The 24,016-nt window shown below is 38.8% G+C and overlaps 2 protein-coding genes across 5 annotated transcripts in view; one reads left to right on the forward strand and one right to left on the reverse strand.

The window, feature by feature from the left end:
- LOC112046101 (ATP-dependent Clp protease ATP-binding subunit clpX-like, mitochondrial) overlaps positions 1–21,438 on the forward strand; it is a 37,852-nt gene extending 16,414 nt beyond the window's left edge. The window contains exons 3-14 of one of the 4 annotated variants that reach the window (XR_002886847.2): positions 7,421–7,625; positions 9,949–10,124; positions 11,417–11,551; positions 12,695–12,839; positions 13,411–13,502; positions 13,631–13,784; positions 14,533–14,728; positions 15,892–15,984; positions 16,631–16,759; positions 17,524–17,689; positions 19,101–19,160; positions 19,672–21,438. Coding sequence is in view for 3 of the 4 variants with exons in the window: in XM_024082591.2 (XP_023938359.1) it covers positions 7,421–7,625; positions 9,949–10,124; positions 11,417–11,551; positions 12,695–12,839; positions 13,411–13,502; positions 13,631–13,784; positions 14,533–14,728; positions 15,892–15,984; positions 16,631–16,759; positions 17,524–17,673; positions 19,101–19,154 (1,529 nt within the window). In the remaining variant the exon portion in view is untranslated. The remainder of the gene's footprint in view (positions 1–7,420; positions 7,626–9,948; positions 10,125–11,416; positions 11,552–12,694; positions 12,840–13,410; positions 13,503–13,630; positions 13,785–14,532; positions 14,729–15,891; positions 15,985–16,630; positions 16,760–17,523; positions 17,690–19,100; positions 19,161–19,671) is intronic. The other 3 variants (XM_024082591.2, XM_024082592.2, XM_024082593.2) reach the window with 3 other exon arrangements.
- Positions 21,051–23,737, reverse strand: LOC112046123 (kynureninase-like). Its single transcript, XM_024082622.2, has one exon. The coding sequence runs from the start codon at positions 23,490–23,492 to the stop codon at positions 22,212–22,214; it is 1,281 nt and encodes a 426-aa protein (XP_023938390.2). The 5' UTR covers positions 23,493–23,737; the 3' UTR covers positions 21,051–22,211.
- Positions 23,738–24,016: the final 279 nt, after the last annotated feature.

Raw genomic sequence — 24,016 nt, forward strand, 5'->3', positions numbered from 1 at the left:
AATTGACTACTGCATTGAAAACGTCATCAATCCGCCATTGTAACCCATAGTGTTGCATTTATTGAGAGAAAATGAATATTATTTCGAAAGAATTAAAGTAAATTCGTAGATTTGTATAATCAAAAATAGTTTAAAAAAATATTTTCTTTTATTTCCGCTAGGGTACAATGACTGATCCTGGGCTCCATACAATTTTGGACCATCTTCTGTCAGCTTTTGTAGAAGCCAAAGGTGTAGCCTTGACAGGCTTTTAGACCATTACAATTAATATACATTAGAGAGCCGTACAAACGGACTGATAATAATGCTTCTTATATTGATTTACTAACTTCAAAAGTGTGTGACGATGTGTACACGTTTTTACTAAACAGACAAGTTGCATTATTTGTATATTATTGCCTATTATATACTGAATGTAATAAAGATATGTACATTCATTAAGTATCTTAGTTAAAACACATCAACAAAAAGTTTAATTAACCTTATACTCGTAATTAACACCCCGATTCGAGGTAAATTATAGCCCATCTGGGCCATGGCCCAGTGGATATGACCTTTGCTAACGACTCGGAGGGCACAGGTTCGAACCCAGTTCGAGTTGCAGGAGGCTCGACTTTTCAGTTATTTTGTACGTAAAGAATCAACTCGAAAATACTGGAGCGATTTGAAACATTTTTTCACCAAGAGAAGGCTACATTATCAAGGAGTAACGCAGGTTACATTCGGTTCCTGGGTTCGATTCCCGGCTGGACCAATTTTGCGTTCCGGTACGATGTCGTGTAGAAACCGTGTATGTATGGATTTTCATCCTACTCCTATTAAGTTAGCCCGATCTTAAATTGCCAAAAAAATATGGTCTGTGAAACTTTCAGTTTTTATTTTACTTTAAGATTATAAAACGAGAAACATCTAGTTATCATACTTTACACAGGCCTTTATTTTGTCCATAGTGATGTTGTTAGATATAGCTTGGCAAATTCGTTCGTAACACTCATGATGGTCCGCGCGGGCCAGGGGGCGTGTAGCGACGAATGAAAAACCCATGACTGATGCACCTTATTTCCCCGCACGCACGATTTCGCACCCGCGCAGTCTCTCCTTCCCCCCCCCCCCCCCCGGCCGTAGGTATATCATGAGAGTGTTATAACAGAGTATAGATAAGTATGATGTTTACGTAGTTTTGGGTCGAGGGTAAGTTAGTGAAATGCTGATCACAATCGAGCATCAATCGGTCACGTTCTATCACACGCTATCTATCAATACAATGTAGCTGTGCACTTGTGCACTTGGTGATAAAATGATATCTGACTTGACGATATGACGCGAATTACGTATGCTCTGTATTTACTCATTGTTTAACTATACAAGAGCCGTGATAGCCCAGTGGATATGACCTCTGCCTCCGATTCCGGAGGGTGTGGGTTCGAATCCGGTCCGGGGCACGCACATTCAACTTTGCAGTTGTGTGCATTTTAAGAAATTAAATATCACGTGTCTCAAACGGTGAAGGAAAACATCGTGAGGAAACCTGCATAAAAGAGAATTTTCCTTATTCTCTGCGTGTGTGAAGTCTGCCAATCCGCATTGGGCCAGCGTGGTGGACTACTGGCCTAACCCCTCTCATTCTGGGAGGAGACTCGAGCTCAGCAGTGAGCCGAATATGCCGAATATATAATATATAACTATACATACTTATTTTAAATGGATTAATGGATAAAATAAGGAATGACTATATTAAAGGAAGGAAGTCTGAAGTGGCGCCAGTGACAGAAAATTTGAGGAGTAAAAGGTTAGCTTGGTATGGACATGTATTGCGGAGGGTTGAAAGTCATATTACTAGAAAATTGTTGAATTTACAAGTGGAAGGACACAAGAGGAGAGGAAGGCCAAAGAAGAGATGGTTGGAGTGTGTGAAAGAGGACATGATTGTGTGTAAGGGAGTGGATGATGAGTATCAGATAAAAAATGGAGAAAATTGACATATTTTGCTGGCCCCATTTAAGTGGGATGAAAAAGAGATGATGATGATGACTTATTATTACAAATTGCAAAAGTAAGTCCGTCTGTTCCTCTTTCACGTCTGCACCACTGAAATGATTGAAAAATAAATAGAACCTTGAAGCAGCATATGGCTTTTTTATCCCGGAAAATTCAGTTCCCACGGGATTAATAAATAAAGAGCCTCACACGAACGGAGTTGCGGACTTACGCTAGTCTATTGTAGAACAAAGTCCTTCACCGTTTCTGTCTGTTTGTTCATAATAAAATCTTTCTAATAATATAAAATCGAACTAATGATCGGATTTTTACAGTTTTTGATTTATAACAGACAGTTTAGGTCTATAATTTCTTAAGCTTTTGTGTAAAATGGGTGAAATATGAGGATATTTGTCGGAAAAAGTCAAGCCATTTTGGAATTTTCATAAAAACCCTGTCTAATTTCTGTAAATAAACAAGATCTCTGCAATGCATGGTGGGATTTTCTTCTTTAATTGACCTACACAAAGGTCCACGATGGCATATATCTAGAGAATGGCTTCCTTCCTATCTTCTGGAAAAATGGTCACGTGTGATAGTTTTCATCGATTTTCTCGCGGACAAAAACGTGTGCGTCCGGTAGTTTTACTATAATCTGTGATTACTAACGCATAATTGACAAGCACTAATGACCTCAACTGATGATGCAGTCTTAAGGCGTCAGCAATCAATCGCGTACAGCTTACGCAGAAATCTTATTATCAAACTGCGCTGTTATCGTTAAACTCTCAAGTCAAAAAAATTTCAAGCTTTTACTAAATAAACGGATATTAAGAGCGCGCAGCGCGTCGGTACGATATGGATAAAATTCGAAGCGCAAACGAGACGCCGAATTATGACTTTCACGTGAGTGAAAAGCACGGAGCGATTGACGCGCGACGCAAATTTTATGACGTGAGCGCCAAAACCATTTTTACCTGATTGCAAGTAAATTAAACAACATAACGAAAAACTAAATGGCCATGTTCAAGATATATACCTAATTTTCTATACAAAACAAAAATTTAAGAAAATAAGTTTGCTTTTTCTAAGATTGAAAGCAAAATGTGAGCAAAACGTATTTTTCAAAAAAATAAACTATCGAGAAAAGTTTTACAAATTGTGTATTTTGTATAGCCATAACAAAGCTAACACTTTGAAATATCATTTACCCAAATATCAGGCTCCTAACTTTACCAGAATCTGAGATCCAGAACCATTTGTAACCACCAAATTACATATTGCACACTCTTAAACATAATATAATAGAAGGATCATTCATATGGCGGAAAGTGGACCCAAGCTTTTGATCAATAATGACACGTGTACAAGACGAAGATAAGGTAATTATTAACTACGTCAATACGCTAGGTGAGCCCTGATATTCCAGTGGATATGACCTATGCCTTCGATTCAGAGGGCATAGGTTCAAATCCGATCCGGGCCATGCACCTCCAAATTTGTATTTTAAGAAATTAAGTATCACGTATCTCAAACGGTGAAGGAAAAACGTCGTGAGGTAACCTGAGAATTTTCATTATTCAGTAGTGTAAAAACAGGACATACAAAATTCACTTCCTCGATTGTTTCCTCTGCAGTTTTTTTGTACGTTTAATAATAAATTCCAAGTTTTAATCATCAACATTGTACTACAACGTCTGGTGTATCGATCAACTGTTCGTAAATTAAACAATGCTCCGATCTATACGAGTGTTGTCAAGGTGAAGTCGACCCCAACACTGTGTGTGCAAGGTCGCATTTCCTTTGTCTCGCTCTCCATATGCTAACCATTCTTATCAAATAGGGGGCACATGATAAAGGTCACTGAGTAGTGAGTATAGACTGTAGAGCAAGTCTGAGCCAGACCTTCCTTCATTTTATTTTATAAAAACTGACGAACTCTCTGACGCAAGTCTGACGCAGGTCAATAGAGATGTCCTAAGTTTGATTCCCAGCTCGGGCACGTTTGATCGTTACCATCCGAACGGCAATGACGCACCGCCAAGCGATTCAGCGTTCCGGTATGATGCTGCTTAGAAACCGGTAAAATACACTTGTATCTATTCCGAGTGGGCCAGCTTCCATCTTGAACTACATCGTTGGTATTGGGTGAGATCGTAAAGGTTAAGTTGTCATTAAATAAAGCTGATAGTTTCTCAACCCTCAAGTAAGTACGGTAGGCAACTTTTTAGAAAATGGCTCGATTGTCGATTCAGTAGATTCAGAGATAACCCCCTAAAACCTTACAAGTTTTACCTCTATAATGTTTAGCTCAGGATCCATGGAACATTTTTACAATTTGATTAGTATCAAGTTAATTTTTCGTGAGTAATTCTTGGTAAACCCCCCTCTGCGACGATGTGACCTCTGCCTATAATTCCGGAGGATGTGGGTTCGAATCCGGTCCGGGGCATGCACCTCCAACTTTTCAGTTGTGTGCATTTTAAGAAATTAAATATCACGTGTCTATGAGACTGACAAAATTTCAGCTTTAGAATTTTAGTATTTTAGAATACCGAAGATCTGGCTATAACACAGTGGTTATATTCCTTTCATTCTTGAACTAAAAACATAATACGATTCCCATTAGCATCTTTGTATGCATAGTTTTTAAATTCATGAATTTCTTTCTAATTTATCACTATAAAATATTATGATTTATATTGCGTTATCAATTTGTCTGTCAGTTGTTATGTAAAATAGTGCAGCGGTCGATTACCTTAACGAATCAATCAAATTGTTTACGCAATCATTGATAGGTATTTTAAGATTTGTTGCTAAGATGTTACGCATTGTATGAAAATATATATTCGAGCGACCAAGGCTTGCTTATTAGCTTTGTATCGTGATTTTGTTTTTAAATGCTAATTTATAGCTGTTAGAAGCCAGGGTCTTTGTGACTTATGTGCGAGTGTTCTTAGATATGACGAATGCCGAAGTTCTGCGACGCTTCAATCAGAAGCGTGAACTTTTGCAGGCCGTCAAGACGAGAAAAGTCGCGTATCTAGGGCACTTGCTACGACACGAGAGATGCGAGCTTCTACAGCTCATCTTGATGGGGAAGGTTGCTGGTAGGAGAGGCGTTGGTCGCAGGACGAAGTCTTGGTAGAGAAACATCAGAGATTGGACCGGGATCGCGAGTGCCGCACAATTATTTCGCTCCGCGAAGGATAGAGATGAGTTCAAAAACTGACTGCCAACCTTCGCTAGTAACACCACCTTAAGAAGAAGGCACCTTAAGAAGAAGAAGAAGTTCTTAGATGTGTTTGATGAAAATCGGTTGAGCTGTTTAAAAGTTCTGGAGGATGAAAGCGGGGAAGAATAAAATGTCTGCAAATATGTATACTCGAGTGGAGTGGGGTCTCATATGAAAGGGCACTGAAAGCGATTATTGTTCTAGAGTGTTCTTAGCACACGGAAATCCGATTGTTTATATTGGAATATAAATAAATAATTTTCTTTGATCCGGCTCACATAAGATGAAAGAAATTATTTCTGATATTAAAGTCTTCATTCTAGATAATTTCATGACCTTCGGGGTTTTTAATTTTCAACTTTATGTTATGATAAAGGGGTTCCGTGTCATAAACACATGGCATTCTTATATATATGTGCATGCAAGTCATTCATACGACATACAATTATAATAATTAAAACAAATTAATTTTAATTTTTGACCTCGACTTAACTTCCGTTAGATGCACTATAATTTTTGCAATTTTACCGCGTTAAGTACAACCAGTTTAGACTTTTAATATTCATAAGTCGAGTGCAAGCGCATGACCTTAATTAAATTCCATGCGCGAACCATCACTTACAAAGTCAATGGTTTTCAAATGTAAAGGTTAATTTATATGTATTTACACGATTAAAACACAATAAAACTAAAGTGGAGAACAAATGATTAAACATAATGATTGCCTTGGCATCCAGAGGGGTAAAAGTGTCAGCCTGTTGGAAAATTGTAAGCCCGAAAGTTGCTGTAACTCCCGTGCCTCACAAGCACGTAAAGCGCTCGTTCCAAGTCGTTTTTTAAAGCTTTTAAATATGACTTGGAGCGGTGGATTCTTTGAGCTCAATTTTGAAGTAGATATATTCACCCGATTGAGCTGAAATTTTGTATACACGTTAAGATTGGATGACAATGCACGATATATTATATGACGTTATTCTAAATACAATATGGCAGACAGATTTGTAACAATTCTTTGTAAGGGGTAATCTTCGGAACTACTAATTCGATTTTTAAAATTCTTCCACCAGTAGAATGCTACGTTATCAGGAAGTGCTTTAAGCTATATTAATTAACGTCCAATAAATGCCGTGATGACCCAGTGGATATGACCTCTGCCTCCGATTCCGGAGGGTGTCGGTTGTGTGCATTTTAAGAAATTAAATATCACGTGTTGTCTCGAACTGTGAAGGAAGAACATCGTGAGAAAACCTACATACCAGAGAATTTCGTAATTGTCTGCGTGTGTGAAGTCTGCCAATCCGCATTGGGCCAGCGTGATGGACTACTGGCCTAGCCCCTCTCATTCTGAGAGGAGACTCGAGCTTAGCAATGAGCCGAGTAAAGGTTGATGAATAAGTGAATGAATGAATGAATGAAATCATAGATCATCAAAATCTGTCCACTTGTGAATTGATTTTTTGAAGATCATAATAAATGGCTTGCGTTTGACTACAATCATGCCTGAGGGAAAGCAATGATGAGGTCTAGGATAGGATGCGTTTGCTTAGAAAGTGCTTATTCACTCTTCCCTACCCCCACCCGAACCCTATACACTTCCCCTACCCAAAAAAAATCCGTTAAAACCATCGTCGAACTTCAAGAATTAGCCAAATCGGTTTAGCCGTTCTCGAGATTTGCGCTTATCAACACATTTCATACATTCATTTTTATATTATAGACTAGCGGACGTCCGCGTGAAACTCGATGTAAACTTTCAAGTACCTCTACCCTACCCTACCCCTACCCTACCCCTACAAAAAAAAAGTATCCTATGTCCTTCTCCTGGCTCTAAACTACCTCCCTGCCAATTTTCAGCTAAATCGGTTCAGCCGTTCTTGAGATATAAGTGGAGTAACTAACACGACTTTCTTTTATATATATAGATAGATTTCATATTATTAAGTAAGAAATATTTACAAACTAAACGAAACTTCATCTCTTAGTATACTAGAAGTTGTTGAGAATTTTTTACGTCATTCAACTACACAAACCACGAAAATGATTACGATAATGAAACATCATTTCTGTACAAACAGTTGTTCATAAAAACTGTTAGATCGTTGATCTTAAACTTTAACAGAAAGGTAACGTCTAGCGAGGCAGGTCCCTATATAATTTGTCTCAGATCAGAATGCAAAAAGGATCTAATTATCGGCATCTGTCGGGCAGGTTCGTCGTCGAGCGGCAAGAAGGGCGGCAGCGGCGTGCTCACGTGCCCCAAGTGCGGCGACCCGTGCACGCACGTGGAGACGTTCGTGAGCTCCACGCGCTTCGTCAAGTGCGACAAGTGCCACCACTTCTTCGTCGTGCTCAGCGAGGTCGACACCAAGAAGAGCATCAAGGACAACGCCGACAACAAGTCCGGCTTCTACAGGTGAGGCTCGCTTTACTTCGCCATCCTAGATCCCTGAACACCTATTAATTTGGGGATATGGCAATTAAATAGGGATGATGACAGTTTTTTAAATTGTATATAAATTAAAAGTATACTACTAGTAAAGCAATTTTGTAAAAGGAACAGGGTATCTGAGATCATTACTTTCGGAGCTACAGGGATTTAAAGAGTCAGATTTGCGGCGCTGCCGCGGATCCCTGAAAAACGCCCCATACAAAATGGCTCGAAAAAATGACGTCATAGGCAATGTAATGATCGTTAGATTTGTATGCGCGTTCAAACAAAATTACTAATATCTTTGTTATTTGTGCGTTTATCTTTATAGTTCATATATTAAAAAATGTCACATTTAATGTAAGGAAGCTAAAACTGTATAAATTTTCATCTAATTACGATAAAAAAAATTTAATAGTTTTTGAAATTTTATAATCTCATTTATTTTGCAAATATCCAGACAATCTTTGCTTTTTATGTATAAATTAGGTAACATTGACCTTATTTACCCGAATGTATCATAAAAATCAATATATTCAAACCTAGTCATCATCCCCATTGCAGAAAGATGGGAATTAATAATATTAATAAACCTACGGGGGGGGGGGGGGGGGAGACTGCGCGGGTGTGAAATCTTGCGTGCGGGGAATTGAGGTGCATCAGTTGTGGGTTTTTATTTCATCGCTACACGCCCCCTGACCCACGCGGACCATCGGGAGTGTTACAAACGAATTTGCCAAGCTATACCATGCCAATTGATCGATCACACGAAGCAGATGACAATCGAATGTATTCACATCAGTCCATTGATGTCTACACGATCGCCACAAAAACCATTGTTAAATAATATGTACCAAGACTGGACAAATACTAAGTCGAATCTAAAGGTTTATTTGCGTAATCATATGCAAAAATTAATGTGTTATTGGACAATAACAAAATTATCCTGTTTTGCATACATAAGCAATGCATATGATGGTCTACATCGATCAGTCGATGTTGTATAGGCTTGTCGATCAGCCGAAATTATTTGACCAATTAACAGACTTGGAGCCATGGTACAGAACGACACATTAGTAGATAGATACGATAGATTAGTATATTAACATTTTAATTTTGCTTTAGTAAAAAACGCTAACAATAAACCTGGAGTTTACGTTTGACAACAGTTTCGCATTATGCAGTTATCATCAAAGACAATAGAAGAAACTACAACATTAGCACGCTAGATTAGATGCAAAAATTTACGTAACTAACCTCAAAATAATGTGAAGTAGTAGGCAGGTAAGTGATAAATAAGTAACCATGAAAATTCGAAGCTCTAAACAATGTCACAGTCATCATGCGGCCGCGCGGTTCGTTGACACGATATTAAGATGACGATTTGTTTAGCACATACCTACTTTAAGATCAAGAGGTTGATTGTATTTACTCAAAAGACTTATCGTAACAAATATAGCAGCCAGATGGAGATAGACTCTTTTCTGTGGATGATCCCCTTGCCGCTGGGCTTTCTGATAAGATTATAAACATTTGAATGGTCATCTTTCCCGATAAGGTTATCGGACATTGGCTGTTGTTAGACAATCGAATTCGCAATGTCAACAACCTTAGACAATTCGTAGGTAAAAGGGTAATGACTTCAACGACAATCTTTAGGTCAGCGCACTATATTTGTTTATCAGTTTTTAATTTGTCTGCAACTGCCACTAATTTACATCCATCACAGTCTAAAGTCTAGACCGAAACTTACGCTTCGGCAGCATTAAATCATGCTCATCATCAATCAATTTATCAAACAACTTTATTCCAGCCCAGGTCTTCCCTAACCACCCGGCAATTTGCTTGTATCTAAAAAAAATCTTGATAATTCTAGTTTAATAATTAAATCATTACTTTTTTAAAAAAGTTTGCTACAACGTTTTACGATATTTTTAATTCATCTTTAATTTGCCCACAACTGGGACAAGCTAAGACCGTTGACCATACAGCCTGAGTTTTACGATATTTTTTGAAGACTTGTAATTGGTTGCTTGTTCTTTTTCTTGTTTGTTAAGCTTGTTGGTAACAGAAAATATAATACAAAAAATAATATGATACTTCGCCGCTTTGGTGCACCGACGAACATTTTGCCCTATAAGAGTGATGAAAAAAATGTATTTTCATTCAAGAAACATACTTTTATTAAGCCAATTATTATTTAACCAGATTCTTCATATACTTTTATATGGAGGTTTGCCTGGGATTGAACTCAACTTGAACAAGTTGTTGGTCCACTAAATACAACAAATGAACGCATTGTCCGCAGAAAGCCGCCGCCGCCGCCGAAGAAGATCTTCGAGTACCTCAACAAACACGTGGTGGGGCAGGAGTACGCCAAGAAGGTGCTGTCGGTGGCCGTGTACAACCACTACAAGCGCATCTACAACAACGTGACCGGCGCCGCCGGCGACCAGCACCACCCGCTGCACCACACGCACAGAGGTATGCGTCCGCAGCAGCGTCGTCGTCCGATGACCGTCCAACGCTAGACATAGGCTTCCAAATACCACGGGCTCAAGCCGAACTAGAACTAGCGTCCACTAGGCCTTAGGTCCTTGGTCGACACCACGACATTTATGTAGACAATAGAAAAACCAATTTTGATTATTGAAAAATTATCGCTCTCTCTTTCGGTTTGTTGAGAAAAAAGAGAGTGCCAATATTGCTGCTATTGGTCAGTATGATCTTTTACTCTTCACAAGACATGTTGATGCACATTAGGCTTTAGATCCAGTAGGACCTCATAATTAAATGAGTTAGTTATCTGACCTTACAATTAAATATACAATAATTGTATGTAGGCATGTGATTCCAAAATTTCTTCCATCTTTATATATCGTCAAATCAAATAATAATCCATGCAGACAATTCTAAGTCAGTACTTTATTAAAAAAATTAGGTTTCTTTCTACTGAGAAATTTTCAGTAACTTCCTGGACTCGATAAATTGGTGGTAGTACATAGCTATGCCTTGAAGAGTATTTTGAGTTGCCATTGTCGGTTATTATTGTTTAAACATCTGACAATGATCATTACAGACTTAAACATTATCACTTTGGGCTTGCCAACCCGTAATGAAGCAAAGTGGGTCTAACCACCAAATCTCTCTTAGAGACCTGTTTTTTTAAATAACTTGATAATTATGATGCAGATAATTCATAACGTAGTTCCTTTATTAATTACTATTGCTTGCGGTAAGTGAAATCGTTTATCGCTTCAAGCTTTTTCCTCCAGTTGTCAACGCAACGGAATGCTATCAATGGCTACAATGAACACAACGCGAGAGTGTGTCCAATCGATTGGCGCACGCGGACCGTTTACAAGCAAAACTCTCACGATTTTGTCCGTCGTGTTGTCTTTTTGTGGACCGAGTTACAGTTTTGAGTATTGTAGTCTATGTAGATGATTTAGATTATTTCGCTATGATGGTACATCTATTTTTAACTTAATAAAGCTGCAGAGCATTTTTTTGTTTCATCGATTGTGCTAATACTGGTTCGAATTGACAACATCCTTTGTGTTGGATAATTCGTTTATTGAGGAAAAGTAGTCAGGTTTATATATTTGTAGTGACTAGTTACTCTTATTATAAGTTCTGAAGGCAGCAGCTCCTGCTGAGAATAGCCGGCAAGAAAAAAGAATAGTTTCCGCATTTAATAGTCCGACCCAGGACCATAGGTTAACCACTGAAACTTTGAGGCAGTTGTAGCACTGCATCGGTTACTGTTGTTGCAGATCTACTACACTTGAGCCACAACACCAGCAGCGGCGGCGGCGTGGCGGGCGGCGGCGCCGAGGTGCTGGAGAGGAACCACCACGAGCTGCGCCTCGACAAGAGCAACGTGCTGCTGCTGGGACCCACCGGCAGCGGTAACCATAACACTTACTTAGCCCTCCACTGGACGGACCCAAGATATTAAACGGGCTGCAGGTAGCCGCTGGATACAAACAACTCAAAACCGTGGAGTCTTTAATCTAGGGATGTGTCTAGCAGTGGACGACCATCATCTCCCTTATCCCACTTAAGTGGGGTCGGCAAAGTATGTCAATCTCGCTTGACTACAATTAAGCCTGATGGAAATCATTAATGCGATCAAAGTTGGAGCAGTGAACCTAAAATATGCAAATTCACTGTAGCTTTAGCGTGATAGCCCAGTGGATATGACCTTTGCCTCCGATTCCGGAGGGTGTGGGTTCGAATCCGGTCTTTGGCACCTCCAACTTTTCAGTTGTGTGCATTTTAAGACATTATATATCACGTGTCTCAAACGGTGAAGGAAAACATCGTGAGAAAACCTGCATACCAGAGAATTTTCTTAATTCTCTGCGTGTGTGAAGTCTGCCAATCTGCATTGGGCCAGCGTGGTCGACTATTGGCCTAACCCCTCTCAATCTGAGAGGAGACTCGAGCTCAGCAGTGAGCCGAATATGGGTTGATAACGACTGTTGCTTTGAAGGTGTTTCAATTACAAGTGTCAGGAAACACAAACGCCGGAATTTTTTTGCTGTACAAATTGAATTTCTATCATTCGTCAACTGATCATCTAGTCCTTTTACACACATGTCCTCATTCAGTCACTCCAACCATCTCTTTTTTGACCTTGCACTTGCAATATCAACATTCTTCTGGTAATATGACTTTCATCCCTCCGCATTACATGTCAATGCCAACCTAAATTTTCTGTCACTGACACATTTTCAGACTTCCTTGTCCATCGGTTGGTCGGACTAGATGTGACAGTTCGTATGTGCAAACTGACGAACTTTACAGAAGAGACAAAAAAGATCTTTTAGGTATCACTAAATGTCGTTTTAAGCGACCAAAAACGTTTTTTAATGTACGTACTAGAAGATATTTACGGGCTACCATAGAAAAAGCTGTTTGAAGCTTTCTGCATCAAAATCAATTTTTACCAAAAATTGTTAGTTGCGAGGTATCACATCTAGACCAACGTTATGATGATAATGATGATGAGGATGATGAATGTGAGAGTAGTCGTGACTGTTCCGTAGGTAAGACGCTGCTGGCGCAGACGATCGCGCAGTGCCTGGACGTGCCGTTCGCGATCTGCGACTGCACCACGCTGACGCAGGCCGGCTACGTGGGCGAGGACATCGAGAGCGTCATCGCCAAGCTGCTGCAGGATGCCAACTTTAAGTATGTACCACAAGACTAGCGGACACCGAAAAACACTCACAAAGTTTTCTATTGCTAAAAGAATTTTTAAAATCGGTTCAGTTGATTAAGAGATTACCAGTACAACCTCACAAACCTTAACCTCTTTTTAATATTAGTATGGATTTTATTAACTTACTTATTTAATATAATTATTATTATCACCTTATTTCATAACTCGTTTACCTTTTAGGTAGACTATAATATTATGTTTGCACATTCAACAAAAAGTATAGAAAAACATAGATTTGATATTTAAATATTAATTTGATTTATTTAAAGCTTTTGATTGCATATATCACAACAACCACTCTTATTCTAGTTTACCTTAAATTTTATAATATTGTTTAAGAAAGCCTTTGTCCTAACTGAGCCTTGTATATTATGTATTGATTGAAATAATACACAAGTGTTACTTTAAACATACAGGCTTACAACACTGTATTGGTGTTCTACAGGGAAGTGTTAATGTTCCATTGGGATTCTTTAATCATATTAAAGATTTTTCAAATAACCTTGTAATTAATCTATTGAATTATTCTATTATTTTCAGTGTGGAACGCGCACAGACTGGCATCGTTTTTCTGGACGAAGTGGACAAAATCGGCGCTGTGCCTGGAATACATCAACTGAGAGATGTTGGAGGTATGATCTTGGGACTTTAAAACTTCAGATTTCAATTATTCGTATTAATTATCACCAAAATATCTTGTAACTGCTTAGTCCGGTTCGATTAACGGTTTTTACTGTATGTATATTTATATTGTTTGCAGGCGAGGGCGTGCAGCAGGGCATGCTGAAGATGCTGGAGGGCGCGGTGGTGTCGGTGCCGGAGCGCAACTCGCGCAAGCTGCGTGGCGACGCTGTGCAGGTCGACACCACCAACATCCTGTTCGTGGCCAGCGGCGCCTACAACGGGCTCGACAGGTATCGTGGCATCACATTTGATTTACAAAAGGCGTATTGACATTCGAAGACAAGACTTGCTTGTAACTCGCAAGCAAGTCTTGTCTTCGAATGTCGCTTTTGATGGTAACTATAAATGTGGCCTAAGGTGGAACGAGCTTGCCTAGGAGATGCGTAATAACTCTCTCCTTAAAGACGCACAGGTTGTAAGAATTAGAAAACACTGACTTCGGGCGAGAGTTCCCTACCCTAGTCATGCGTATAAAAAACGAACAAGCAAATCGCTTCGTACGAGTTCTAGGGATGTCAATGACAAAGGGATGGAAATATAAGTGGTAAAATGGTGACGGTGGTACGAGCTCAAAGAGTTCCTGTGCACAATCCGAAATATATTTTGTAAAATACCCAGAGCTTAAGCTATCTTGCGGCGATGACGAAGGCTTTGAAGTTTTGTCAGAAGGTGTTTGACTATGAATTTCCTTCCTGGCTCGGCGATCCACAGCGTTCAAAGCACCCAACTGATACTTAACAGAGCCATCTAAAAGGTGACTGGAATATTCCATACTCGATACTTGCAGACACAACTTCCAGTGACTGTCTGCGATTCGATTCATATCGTCAGTCCATCTTATTGAGGTCGACCAACACTGCGTATTTGCTGCGCTATTGAAGCTCTATGGGATCCCAACGTCCATCAGCTTTGCAACCTTAATTCTTTTATGTATTCTGCTTCTATAATGCAAAGATGTGATTTGTGTGTTGTCCCCAGGCTAATCCAGCGGCGCAACAACGAGAAGTACCTCGGGTTCGGCGCGTGGGACCCCAAGTCGGGGCGGCGCGCGGCGCTGGCGGCGGCGGCGGCGGACGCGTCCCCGCTGGACAGCGCCAGCGCCGAGGCCGACGAGCGCGACCACTGGCTGCGCGCCGTGCAGGCCCGGGACCTCATCGACTTCGGCATGATACCGGTCAGTGGCCTCCTCTAACACTCAAGGTCACATATTTTGTTTATCGTAAGGATAACCTCATATGTCGTGACGGGTCGCAGCGATGACAGTGTTTGTAATTTGTGGTAGACGAAACACGTCGAGCAGGTCTCAGGACTTGACACCTTGTGTGTAGGGTTGAGGGATTCCTTTAGAATGTATAAACATTCGCTCACGTCCCCTGCCCGACATATTCTCCACGTCCAGCGTGACGGTGTCCACGCTGCCTAACAAACAACTGAGCTCAAGTCATCAAATACCCCCTTATTTATACCAGACCAATACCACAATAATATAAATAATGAATGTTAATGCCACGCGTAATTCCGTAACACTCACGTGTACCATTACGCCGTGGGAAGGCAAAGAAACAAAGGTAGATGCGCGAACGACCGCGGATTTCGCTGATGCAAATAAGAAAGGAAAATGCATTTATTTCGAAATTATGGCACACAATATCTCCAGTACACCAAGACATCCAGGACAATACCCTGCGATGTGTGGCATAACCCAGAAAATGACCCCATCTAAGGATAATGCTACGTGATCATTAAAATTAGAACATGTAGCGCTGATTTTCAGCTGGAACCACAGATCGGGGAACAAATCAAGCCTTCATTAGGCCTTCCAAACAAGTACGGGACCCTTACTTACGCAGTGAGACCCAGTACCATCAATCATAGTTCCTGTAACTAAAGGCACAAGTTCTAAACACCCTTCCACCCTTAACCATCCAACACCAACAACGATAGTTCGTCGACATAACCGTAAACATTCTCTCGTCCACTAATTACCAACTGGCCGCGCCACATTTCATTGGATGCGCTTAATAACAATTGCAGTGAGCAATTGTAACGCAGGAGGCGTCAATATATTCGTGACGAGATGTGCCACTGTTTTAGACCTACTGCGTTCGACAGCTGCGTACTTCGTACTTGACACTAATATGATGTTGTGTATGCTTGGCAAGTTCGTTGATAACATTCCCATGTTATGCGGGCGACGGGAGGGGAAGGACTGCGTGGGTATGTAATCGTGCGTGTAGGGTATCGCTACTCCCCTCTCGACCCCCGCGGACCACGGGATCGGGAGTGTTACGAACGACTTTGCCAAGCCATAGTACTAACTCAGAATGACGTGTACAGGAATTTGTGGGCCGCTTCCCCGTGCTGGTGCCGTTCCACAGCCTCAACCAGGACCTGCTGGTGCGGATACTCACTGAACCCAAGAACGCTCTCGTGAGTCACTGATATTTTAGTTATTTTTATTATTTCTTTTTTTTGTAGTTAAAAACTTCTTTACACACGCTTGAGATGGGAAGTAAGTTGGTGAATGCGTTACGAAAATTGTAATCAGTGTTTGTTAATTTACTTTAGTCATGTGGTCTACAGCACTTTTTTTTTTGAAAGAATATTTCCCATATAATTTTTAAATAAGACTATTTAATATTCCCATTTATCTCCAAGTAACCTGAAAACACTGTTGGGAGTGGGTACGATTATACACCAAAAGGCGGGCAGCAAACCGTGATGAATGAAAAATACCGCTGTCTTTTGTTATGACAGGACAAAATAGAGTGACATTTTCCATTATGTCGCTTTTGATAGACAATATATTAACTATTCGTTACCAGATAATCATGCAGTGTGTGCCTACAGACCTACTCATTTTAAAATTTTTGTTAGGTGTATAATAAAGCATTTTCATTGCACTATTTGTTGGTCCACATGTAAATATCTACTATCAGTTCTACAATATCTTTATCCATACGAATTTGAAACGTGGTTAGTTACAATTAAGATTGCATTTTCATTGCACATTTATGTTCACCGTATTTTCCACCATGTGACCCTTTCACTAAGGTTGAGTTTGCACTGTCGTCAGATGGCTCAATACAAGCTGCTGTTCGCGATGGACAAGTGCGAGCTGTCGTTCAGCGACGAGGCGCTGCAGGCGGTGGCGTCGCTCGCCATGGAGAGGAAGACCGGCGCGAGAGGGTTGAGGGCTATTATGGTGAGCTTTCTCATACCTCCTATAGTCTTTGGAAAATATTAAATTACTAAAAAAAAATACAGGTAATCAGTACCGAAAAGTATAGCTTGGTAAATTCGTTCGTAACATTCCCGACGGTCCGCGCGGGCCGGGAGAGGGCAGCGATGCCCCGCGCGCACGACTTCGTACCCGCGCAGTCCTTCTCTCTGCCCCGCGCGCACGAATTCACACCCGCGCAGTCCTTACTCTGGCCTCGTGAGTCTTCTGTATAGTCTGCCGCAGCAAATGGATGTGGTCTGTGGTACTAAAGCCTGTTCGGAAACCGGCTTTTGGGAGGCTGGGAAGTCGTCAAACCTATTAGCAAGACGATTCGTAATGACTCTCGAGAACAATTATTATTTGTAAACATGGCTTAGCAGCGATATGGGTCTGTAATTCTTCAGCAAGGTGTTGTCACCTTTTTTGAAGAACAGAACCACCACGCTCCTATGCCACGCCTCAGGCGTCGTGCTCTCGTGAATGACGGAATTGAACAATCGCTGAAGGCTTTAAGTATCGGTTTTCGAAACGCTTTCAGGAGTTCTGCTGTGATTCCGTCCTCGCCTGGCGCCTTATTCTTCAGGTGTTTGAGAGCTGTACTAATCACGTATAGGCTGACGTCCGGGATATCTTCGGTATAGTGTCGGGTCAACTTTGGCTCTGGGGTCTTTAGCCAAATTGTCAACAGCCTGCAATATTGCTTATATCATTTAGATGATATTAATGACATAACATTGGTCCCGCAGGAGAACCTGCTGCTGGAAGTGATGTTCGAGATCCCCGGCTCCGACATCACGTGCGTGCACATCCACGAGGGCTGCGTGTCGCGCAGCGAGGCGCCCAGCGTGCGGCGCCGCGCGCACGAGCGCGAGCAGGAGGAGCAGCACTGGCCCTCGGTGCGCCTCACCAACTGTACGTCACACCGCGACACGACGCGACGCGACACGACGCGACACGATACACTGCGTCGTGACAATGCGACACCGCGACAATACGACACACTGTAACAGGACACGTCACCACATAATACGATGCAACATTCATGTTACATGATATTATTTCAATGATTTGCGTTTCTTAACATGATAGGCCAATCCGCTTGAGTTATTATAGAACAAATTGTTGATAATTTATTTGTCACCTTCTAACTCATATCTTCAACTATCCCATAATATACTTTACTGAATTTTCGGAAGCGTGGAAGAGTGACCAATTTATTCCTCTCCCTAAAAAGATTAACACGCATCTGATTTCCATCTTACCTACTTTACCATACCTTTCCAAAGTTTCATAAAAACCTATTTTTTCTGCTGTTGATACTATTTCTTACTAAGAACTTCGATCTAAACCTATTCTGGTTCTTGGCTTGATCGTACACACGTCTGGTTACTTTACAGCTTCGGCTAAAGATACTGATGACAGTCGGTGGGTTATAAATTAATAGGCAGCAAGAGTAACTGATTGTCTTACTTTTGCTTGATTTCAGTAATGCTTTTGATAATGTAGAGCATAATATTTTGTTGCGGCTGTTACGCTATTAACATATCTCCGTCGGTAATAGACTGGTTTCGTAAGTACTTCAATGGCCTTCGTCAGTACCCTCTGGTTGATGACTTCTTTCACCTTTTTAAGATGTTGCGATGGGGTCCCTCAAGGTGGCATTTTATCTCCGATACTCTTTTTTTATTAATTTAAAAGAAAAATTATCTCCACATTTATGTAAGGAGTTGAGTAGGAAGATGAGTGCTACATTTGGCACGTTTACCATCTGATTCTTCCCATTCCTACTGTTGCTATATTAGCAAATTATCATTCTTTTATAAGAATAGGCAATACATACCTTTTAAATACAAACACACATTTCTCCTCACAAATTATTACCCATACTGCGCTATTAAGTTAAAAAATATCTATATTTTTACACCACTAAGTACAGGCAATTCCAAAAATATTGTTAATTTCCATTCCACTTGTCGATATTATTATATAAAATACGGTGTATAAATAGTATACGGCGTTCAGACCAAACACAACAACTGACATTTTTAAAATACTATATTTTAATAATTTGTTTTTTTTTTTGTTCGAATTTTATCTGCAATCAGTTTTATAACTTTAATCAGATTTTTTTTATATATATATTTTTGTTAATATTTTAATTATAGATTTTTTTTTATTTTTGTATTATCATAACTTATTCGTAAAACGTATGTTGTCCTTGTTAATATAGCAACGAGCTGTGTTACGCGTTTTAGTCATTAATTTATTTTAGTTAATTTCTCGTAAGTGTGTTACGCGTTTTAGTCATTATTTTCTCTTCCAGGAACCGTTAGAAACCGCCGCCGTGTGGCCGCGCACTAACGGGTGTTCGATATGACACAGCGTTAGTACACTACGCATTGCCACTACGAGTAGTTAGATACGATCTTTATTTTGTGGTTGCATAACCATTGTAGTGGGTTTTTTCTGCTTATGTTATTAGCACTAGTGTTGGTTCAGTGGTCAATATTATACCGTCATTTTTAAAGTTATTAAATTGGAGCAAAACATATGCATTTGCATGTTTACATTTTTTTTCTAATATAAATACATCATTTATTCATCAATTATTCTGAGATAGACTTTCAAATAAAGGCTTTGACTTGCGAGTAGTGCGAAAGAAGTGTTAGCTATTTCCACACAATTAACATTAGTATTTTTGAAATGTCCATCAATTGTTTCATAAAATCATTTAATAGAGCGAATAATACAAAATGTGATTTTAACTTAATAAGCAATTAATTTTTTTTAAAGAATAGATTATTTTGAAAAAAAAAAATATTATTTACTATCTCTTTCCCATTAAAAGGTATTATTCTTACAATTAATTAAATATATATTTTTTCCCCCGACAGGATCTCAAGTCAGAACCGGAGCCGTCAGTCAGTCAGTGCGCGCTGTGAGGTGCGAGTATGGTGGCGAACGAACAAACACACACACATAACGAAACCCGCGGCTTCGCCCGCGCTTTGACCGCAAGTTAATTTATACTGTTATATACATAATACGAAAAAAATTGAAACAATGAATAGTTAAAATAAATTCTGATTTCTTTTGTCACTTACCTTGTTTTAAATTGTAGATTTGGAACGTATGTGTTAGATTTTTTTTTAATTTTCAATATCAATGAATCAGTTACAGTTATAATTATATTACTCGTATATTTTATAAATTATTCTTCAGCCGACTGAATATTGGATTATGAAATGAGGTTGTTAAACCACGAGTGCATTTTATAAAACGAACGAAGTGTGTTTTATAATACTTTGCGATAGTTTTTGATCTACAATGATCAAAGTCTTTCTACAGTGGTCTTTGCAGTTGTAGGAATGACAGAATGCTAGTAAACTGTAAAATGTCAGATCTGGGTATTGAACAATTGACAGTTCAGCGCGATATCGTGTAATGTGTTTTTGGGATATGCCGATAGATGACGTTAAAAAAATTTTGTATCGAGGTGTTAGAATTTCGCGTAAATTTGCAAAATGAATAAGATGTTATCATCCAAATGGAAACTAACTGAAGTTTTATCAGCTCGTCATATGTTGTGTAAATATTTAAAAATGCTATCCATTTAACAAATATTATAATCATATTAAAACAAAAGAGTTAAATATTTTATTTGCAATGTGTAATTTGATAATAATATGTCAATAGATTAATGTGGAAAGAAAATCAACTCTTTCGCATGATAACAATGCTGTCATATTTGTAAAGCTCTGATTGTGCGTATGCACGTGTCTACGCACAATTTTGTATTATAACACTAAAATATCTACGTACATATGTTGCTCATAATAAAAAAATAACAAAAAATTTTTTTTGTGTAAAATCTTATAGTAATCTTTTCGTATCTTAAGGAGATTGCTTAAATTGATAAGACGCTTTTTCGTTTCATTTTCCATAACGTTTGCGAATTTTTTGTATCAAGTGCAATTAAGACAAACAAAACTAAGATTGGAGTTATCTTTACTACCATGGACCGGATTGGTCAAAGACACTTGAGCAGCAATAACAGTAATAATAGAAAGATTAATTGTTAAGATATTATGAGACATAAAAAGATTTTTAATTATTATATTTGCATTTCAAAGATATGAGTATCATATGCCTCGGCTAAATTACTATTGTTTTTTTTCGTTTTAACTAAATAAACAAAAAATGCAAGGTAAATATTCAGTAATGAAATTTTGTGACGTCGTCCACCATACAACTTGAAATAATTCTTGTGATGTAAATTACTGTAAATATATAGTAAATGCTAACTAGATAAAAATAAATAAATAGTTAAGTTTGGATAGAATAATACTTTTTTTAGTGCATAAAAGTTGTAAGTAGGACCGAAAAATAAACAAAAAAAGAGTAACTCATTGAAAATGTTATATTTTGACAATGTTTTTGTTTTTTTATTTTATTTTATTATTTTTTTTATTTAAAATATTATGTACAGTTGCAATGTGATTATAAAGTTACTGGTAAGGAAATTTCAAAAATTTCTTGTAGCATTATAAATGATGATACTTTGAATGAAGAGAGAAGATAAATAATAATCACTTTACAGCTAGATTTATAAATAGATTAAGATTATTTTCGAGATAAAATATAAAGAAAAACAAATTGTATTTCTGTTTTATTTTATATTTTCCTTTTAAGCGAAGATTTAACCCAATGACCAAATCCAATGATAATTCTACTAAATCTAAATTATTTGTGATAAGACGAAAAAAGTATCTGTAATTAGGTATACGGAATACCGCAAGTATAATAGTACATACTAATTATACCAAAGCATTATAGCAGTGACATGATGAAGAGGCAATCATCTAAGAGATTATGACTTCGACTTTTGCCGAAAAGTCGACGGATTGATCATTTGCACGCAAGTCTAACTATGCGTTGCAGTGCGTTTCAGTTAATCATCACCTACTTCAAAGGTAATGAAAATACTTGAGAACTCCCCAGAAATAATAATCCGCCAGTCCGTAATTGGTGTTACAGCACAGAATACAGTAGTACAATAGTACAAGATTACTGTAGTGTAGAATAGCTTTTTGTGACAGTTCGTCTGAGGGACTTCTGCCGGGAACTCTGCTTGAATAGATATTCCGTGCTCCCGTGGTACGGTTGCCCTTGGGGTAATATTTTTAACAATAAAAGAACTAAGTTAAATAAATCTTAATGCTAATCAAATATTATTAGAAAGTAAACTAGGTTTAGACTTATGTTTGCAACGAAATAATAAAATATTCTTTTTTAAAAACGAAAATTAAAAAAAAATTGCGGAACTTATGTTCTTGTGTTACTTTATTCTCTGCATCTAAAAGATGAGTGACACGTGAAATGTTAGTTATTTTGTGCTTACAATACACACCATTCGTACTGAAATACAAACAGGTCACACGACCAAATTTCTTATTAGGCTAACGTTCTTATAAGTTTCATTTTTAACAATATCTAACAAAATTTCCACCATTTTATATACTTCTTCGTAACTCGTATACAGAGCTGTGGGAGTCAACCTTATGACATTTGGATCCCTGAAATCTGGTACGACACCGCGAGCTTTCAACGCTATGGATATCCTATAGCCTTCATCATGTTCCAGGCACACGTGGCCGCCTCTCTTCTCGTCGTCTCTAGGGTTACCAATGGTGAAACCGTACTGCGCCAACTTTGTATCAACCAAGAACATCAAATAGGCAGTTATATGCAAAGATTTCCGTCTAAGATTAGACATTCCAGCTTCGTTGAACATTTTTAGGGAACCTTCCAAACCTGCGGTGGATAGTACGTGAGGGGTGCCTATCAACCAACCGCTGGCGCTTTGTTGGTGATCGAAGTCTTGGAGCAGTTGAAATTGTGTCTTCGGCTTGTTACCGGCCCATCCAGCTAAACCGGGAAGCGTCGTGAAATGCTTTCTGTTTATATAAAGCGCCGAAGTGGCTCCTGGACCTCCATTAAGATATTTATAAGTGCACCAAACACCGAAATCTATGTCCAAGGATTTTAAATTAACTTCTATACTGCCAGCTGCGTGGCTCAAATCCCAGCCTATGATTATACTTCTTGATTTTGCAGCTTCAGTGATTTTTTCCATGTTTAGAATCTGCGCAGATCTGTAGTAAACTGTCGGTAGCAGTATCAAAGCTACGTCTGAAGTCATCGCTTCTATAATATCATCCTCTTCCATCAACTTGCCTCTGCACTTAACAATTTTCACCGCATCGTTAGGTTCGTAACCTTTCAACCTCACTTGGCTGTCGATAGCGTATCTGTCAGTAGGAAAATTTATATTGTCTACCAATATTTTGTATCTGTCTTGTGTTGGTTTATAAAATGTACTCACAGCTTGATGTATATTCACCGTAGTAGAAGCTGACACAGCTATTTCATCTGGATCGACTCCCACTAGCTCTGCCATCAGTTTGGCTAATTCTGCGGAGTATAAATGGTACTTGTTGTCTTCGACGTTCCAAATCTTTACGCCTTCTTCTTTCCATTTTTGCATCGCTCTCAATATGGTTGCCTCAGCGTCCTTTGAAGCCAGACCTAATGAGTTACCACACATGTAAATTGTATTCTTCTTCAAATAAAATCTTTGACGAAAATGACCAAGGGGGTCATTGTTGTCCAAAAAAGTTGCGAAGTCTGATCCATCTTTAAAATGTTGATCCATGGTTTTATTATATTTTATGGCAATATCTTTCTGAACCGTACGCAAGTCTTTGATTTTTTTTTAATTTTCACTTTTTTATTAAATTTGTAGTGGATTTGAGGTGAAAAGACTTCTTGATTTCTTACCAAGACTTAATTACGAGTAAAATTTTTTTCTTAAAACGGATATCTAGGTACCTACTCACAAGATCGACTTATGGCACGTATAGTTAATTAAAAGTTGCTTTTATATGATTGCGTTTAATTGCGTTTGTATCATGCGGAAGATTCGTATGACCATGTTGCATTAAGTCTGTTGGACAGTTATGTTTTGTATTCGCTTAGAACTTCTAATCTTGCGTAGTTATCTATGGCTCTAGGCTTAATTATCAACATTTCCCAATTGTGTGCACACACTCCCAGTAACGCCATTTCGCAGAGATTTGACTCTATTATTTTTTATAAAAAAGTTTTTCCGCGTAAAAGTCGATGTAAACTTTCAACTACCCTTACCATTTTTCTACCCTACTCTACCCCTATCCTACC

This window comes from Bicyclus anynana, chromosome 17, assembly GCF_947172395.1.
Source record: "Bicyclus anynana chromosome 17, ilBicAnyn1.1, whole genome shotgun sequence".
In the NCBI taxonomy this organism is placed as follows: domain Eukaryota; kingdom Metazoa; phylum Arthropoda; class Insecta; order Lepidoptera; family Nymphalidae; genus Bicyclus; species Bicyclus anynana.

Bases quoted from the DNA above. Each gene is read 5' to 3' on its own strand.
- LOC112046123 (XM_024082622.2), bottom strand. From the start codon at position 23,492: ATGGATCAACATTTTAAAGATGGATCAGACTTCGCAACTTTTTTGGAC.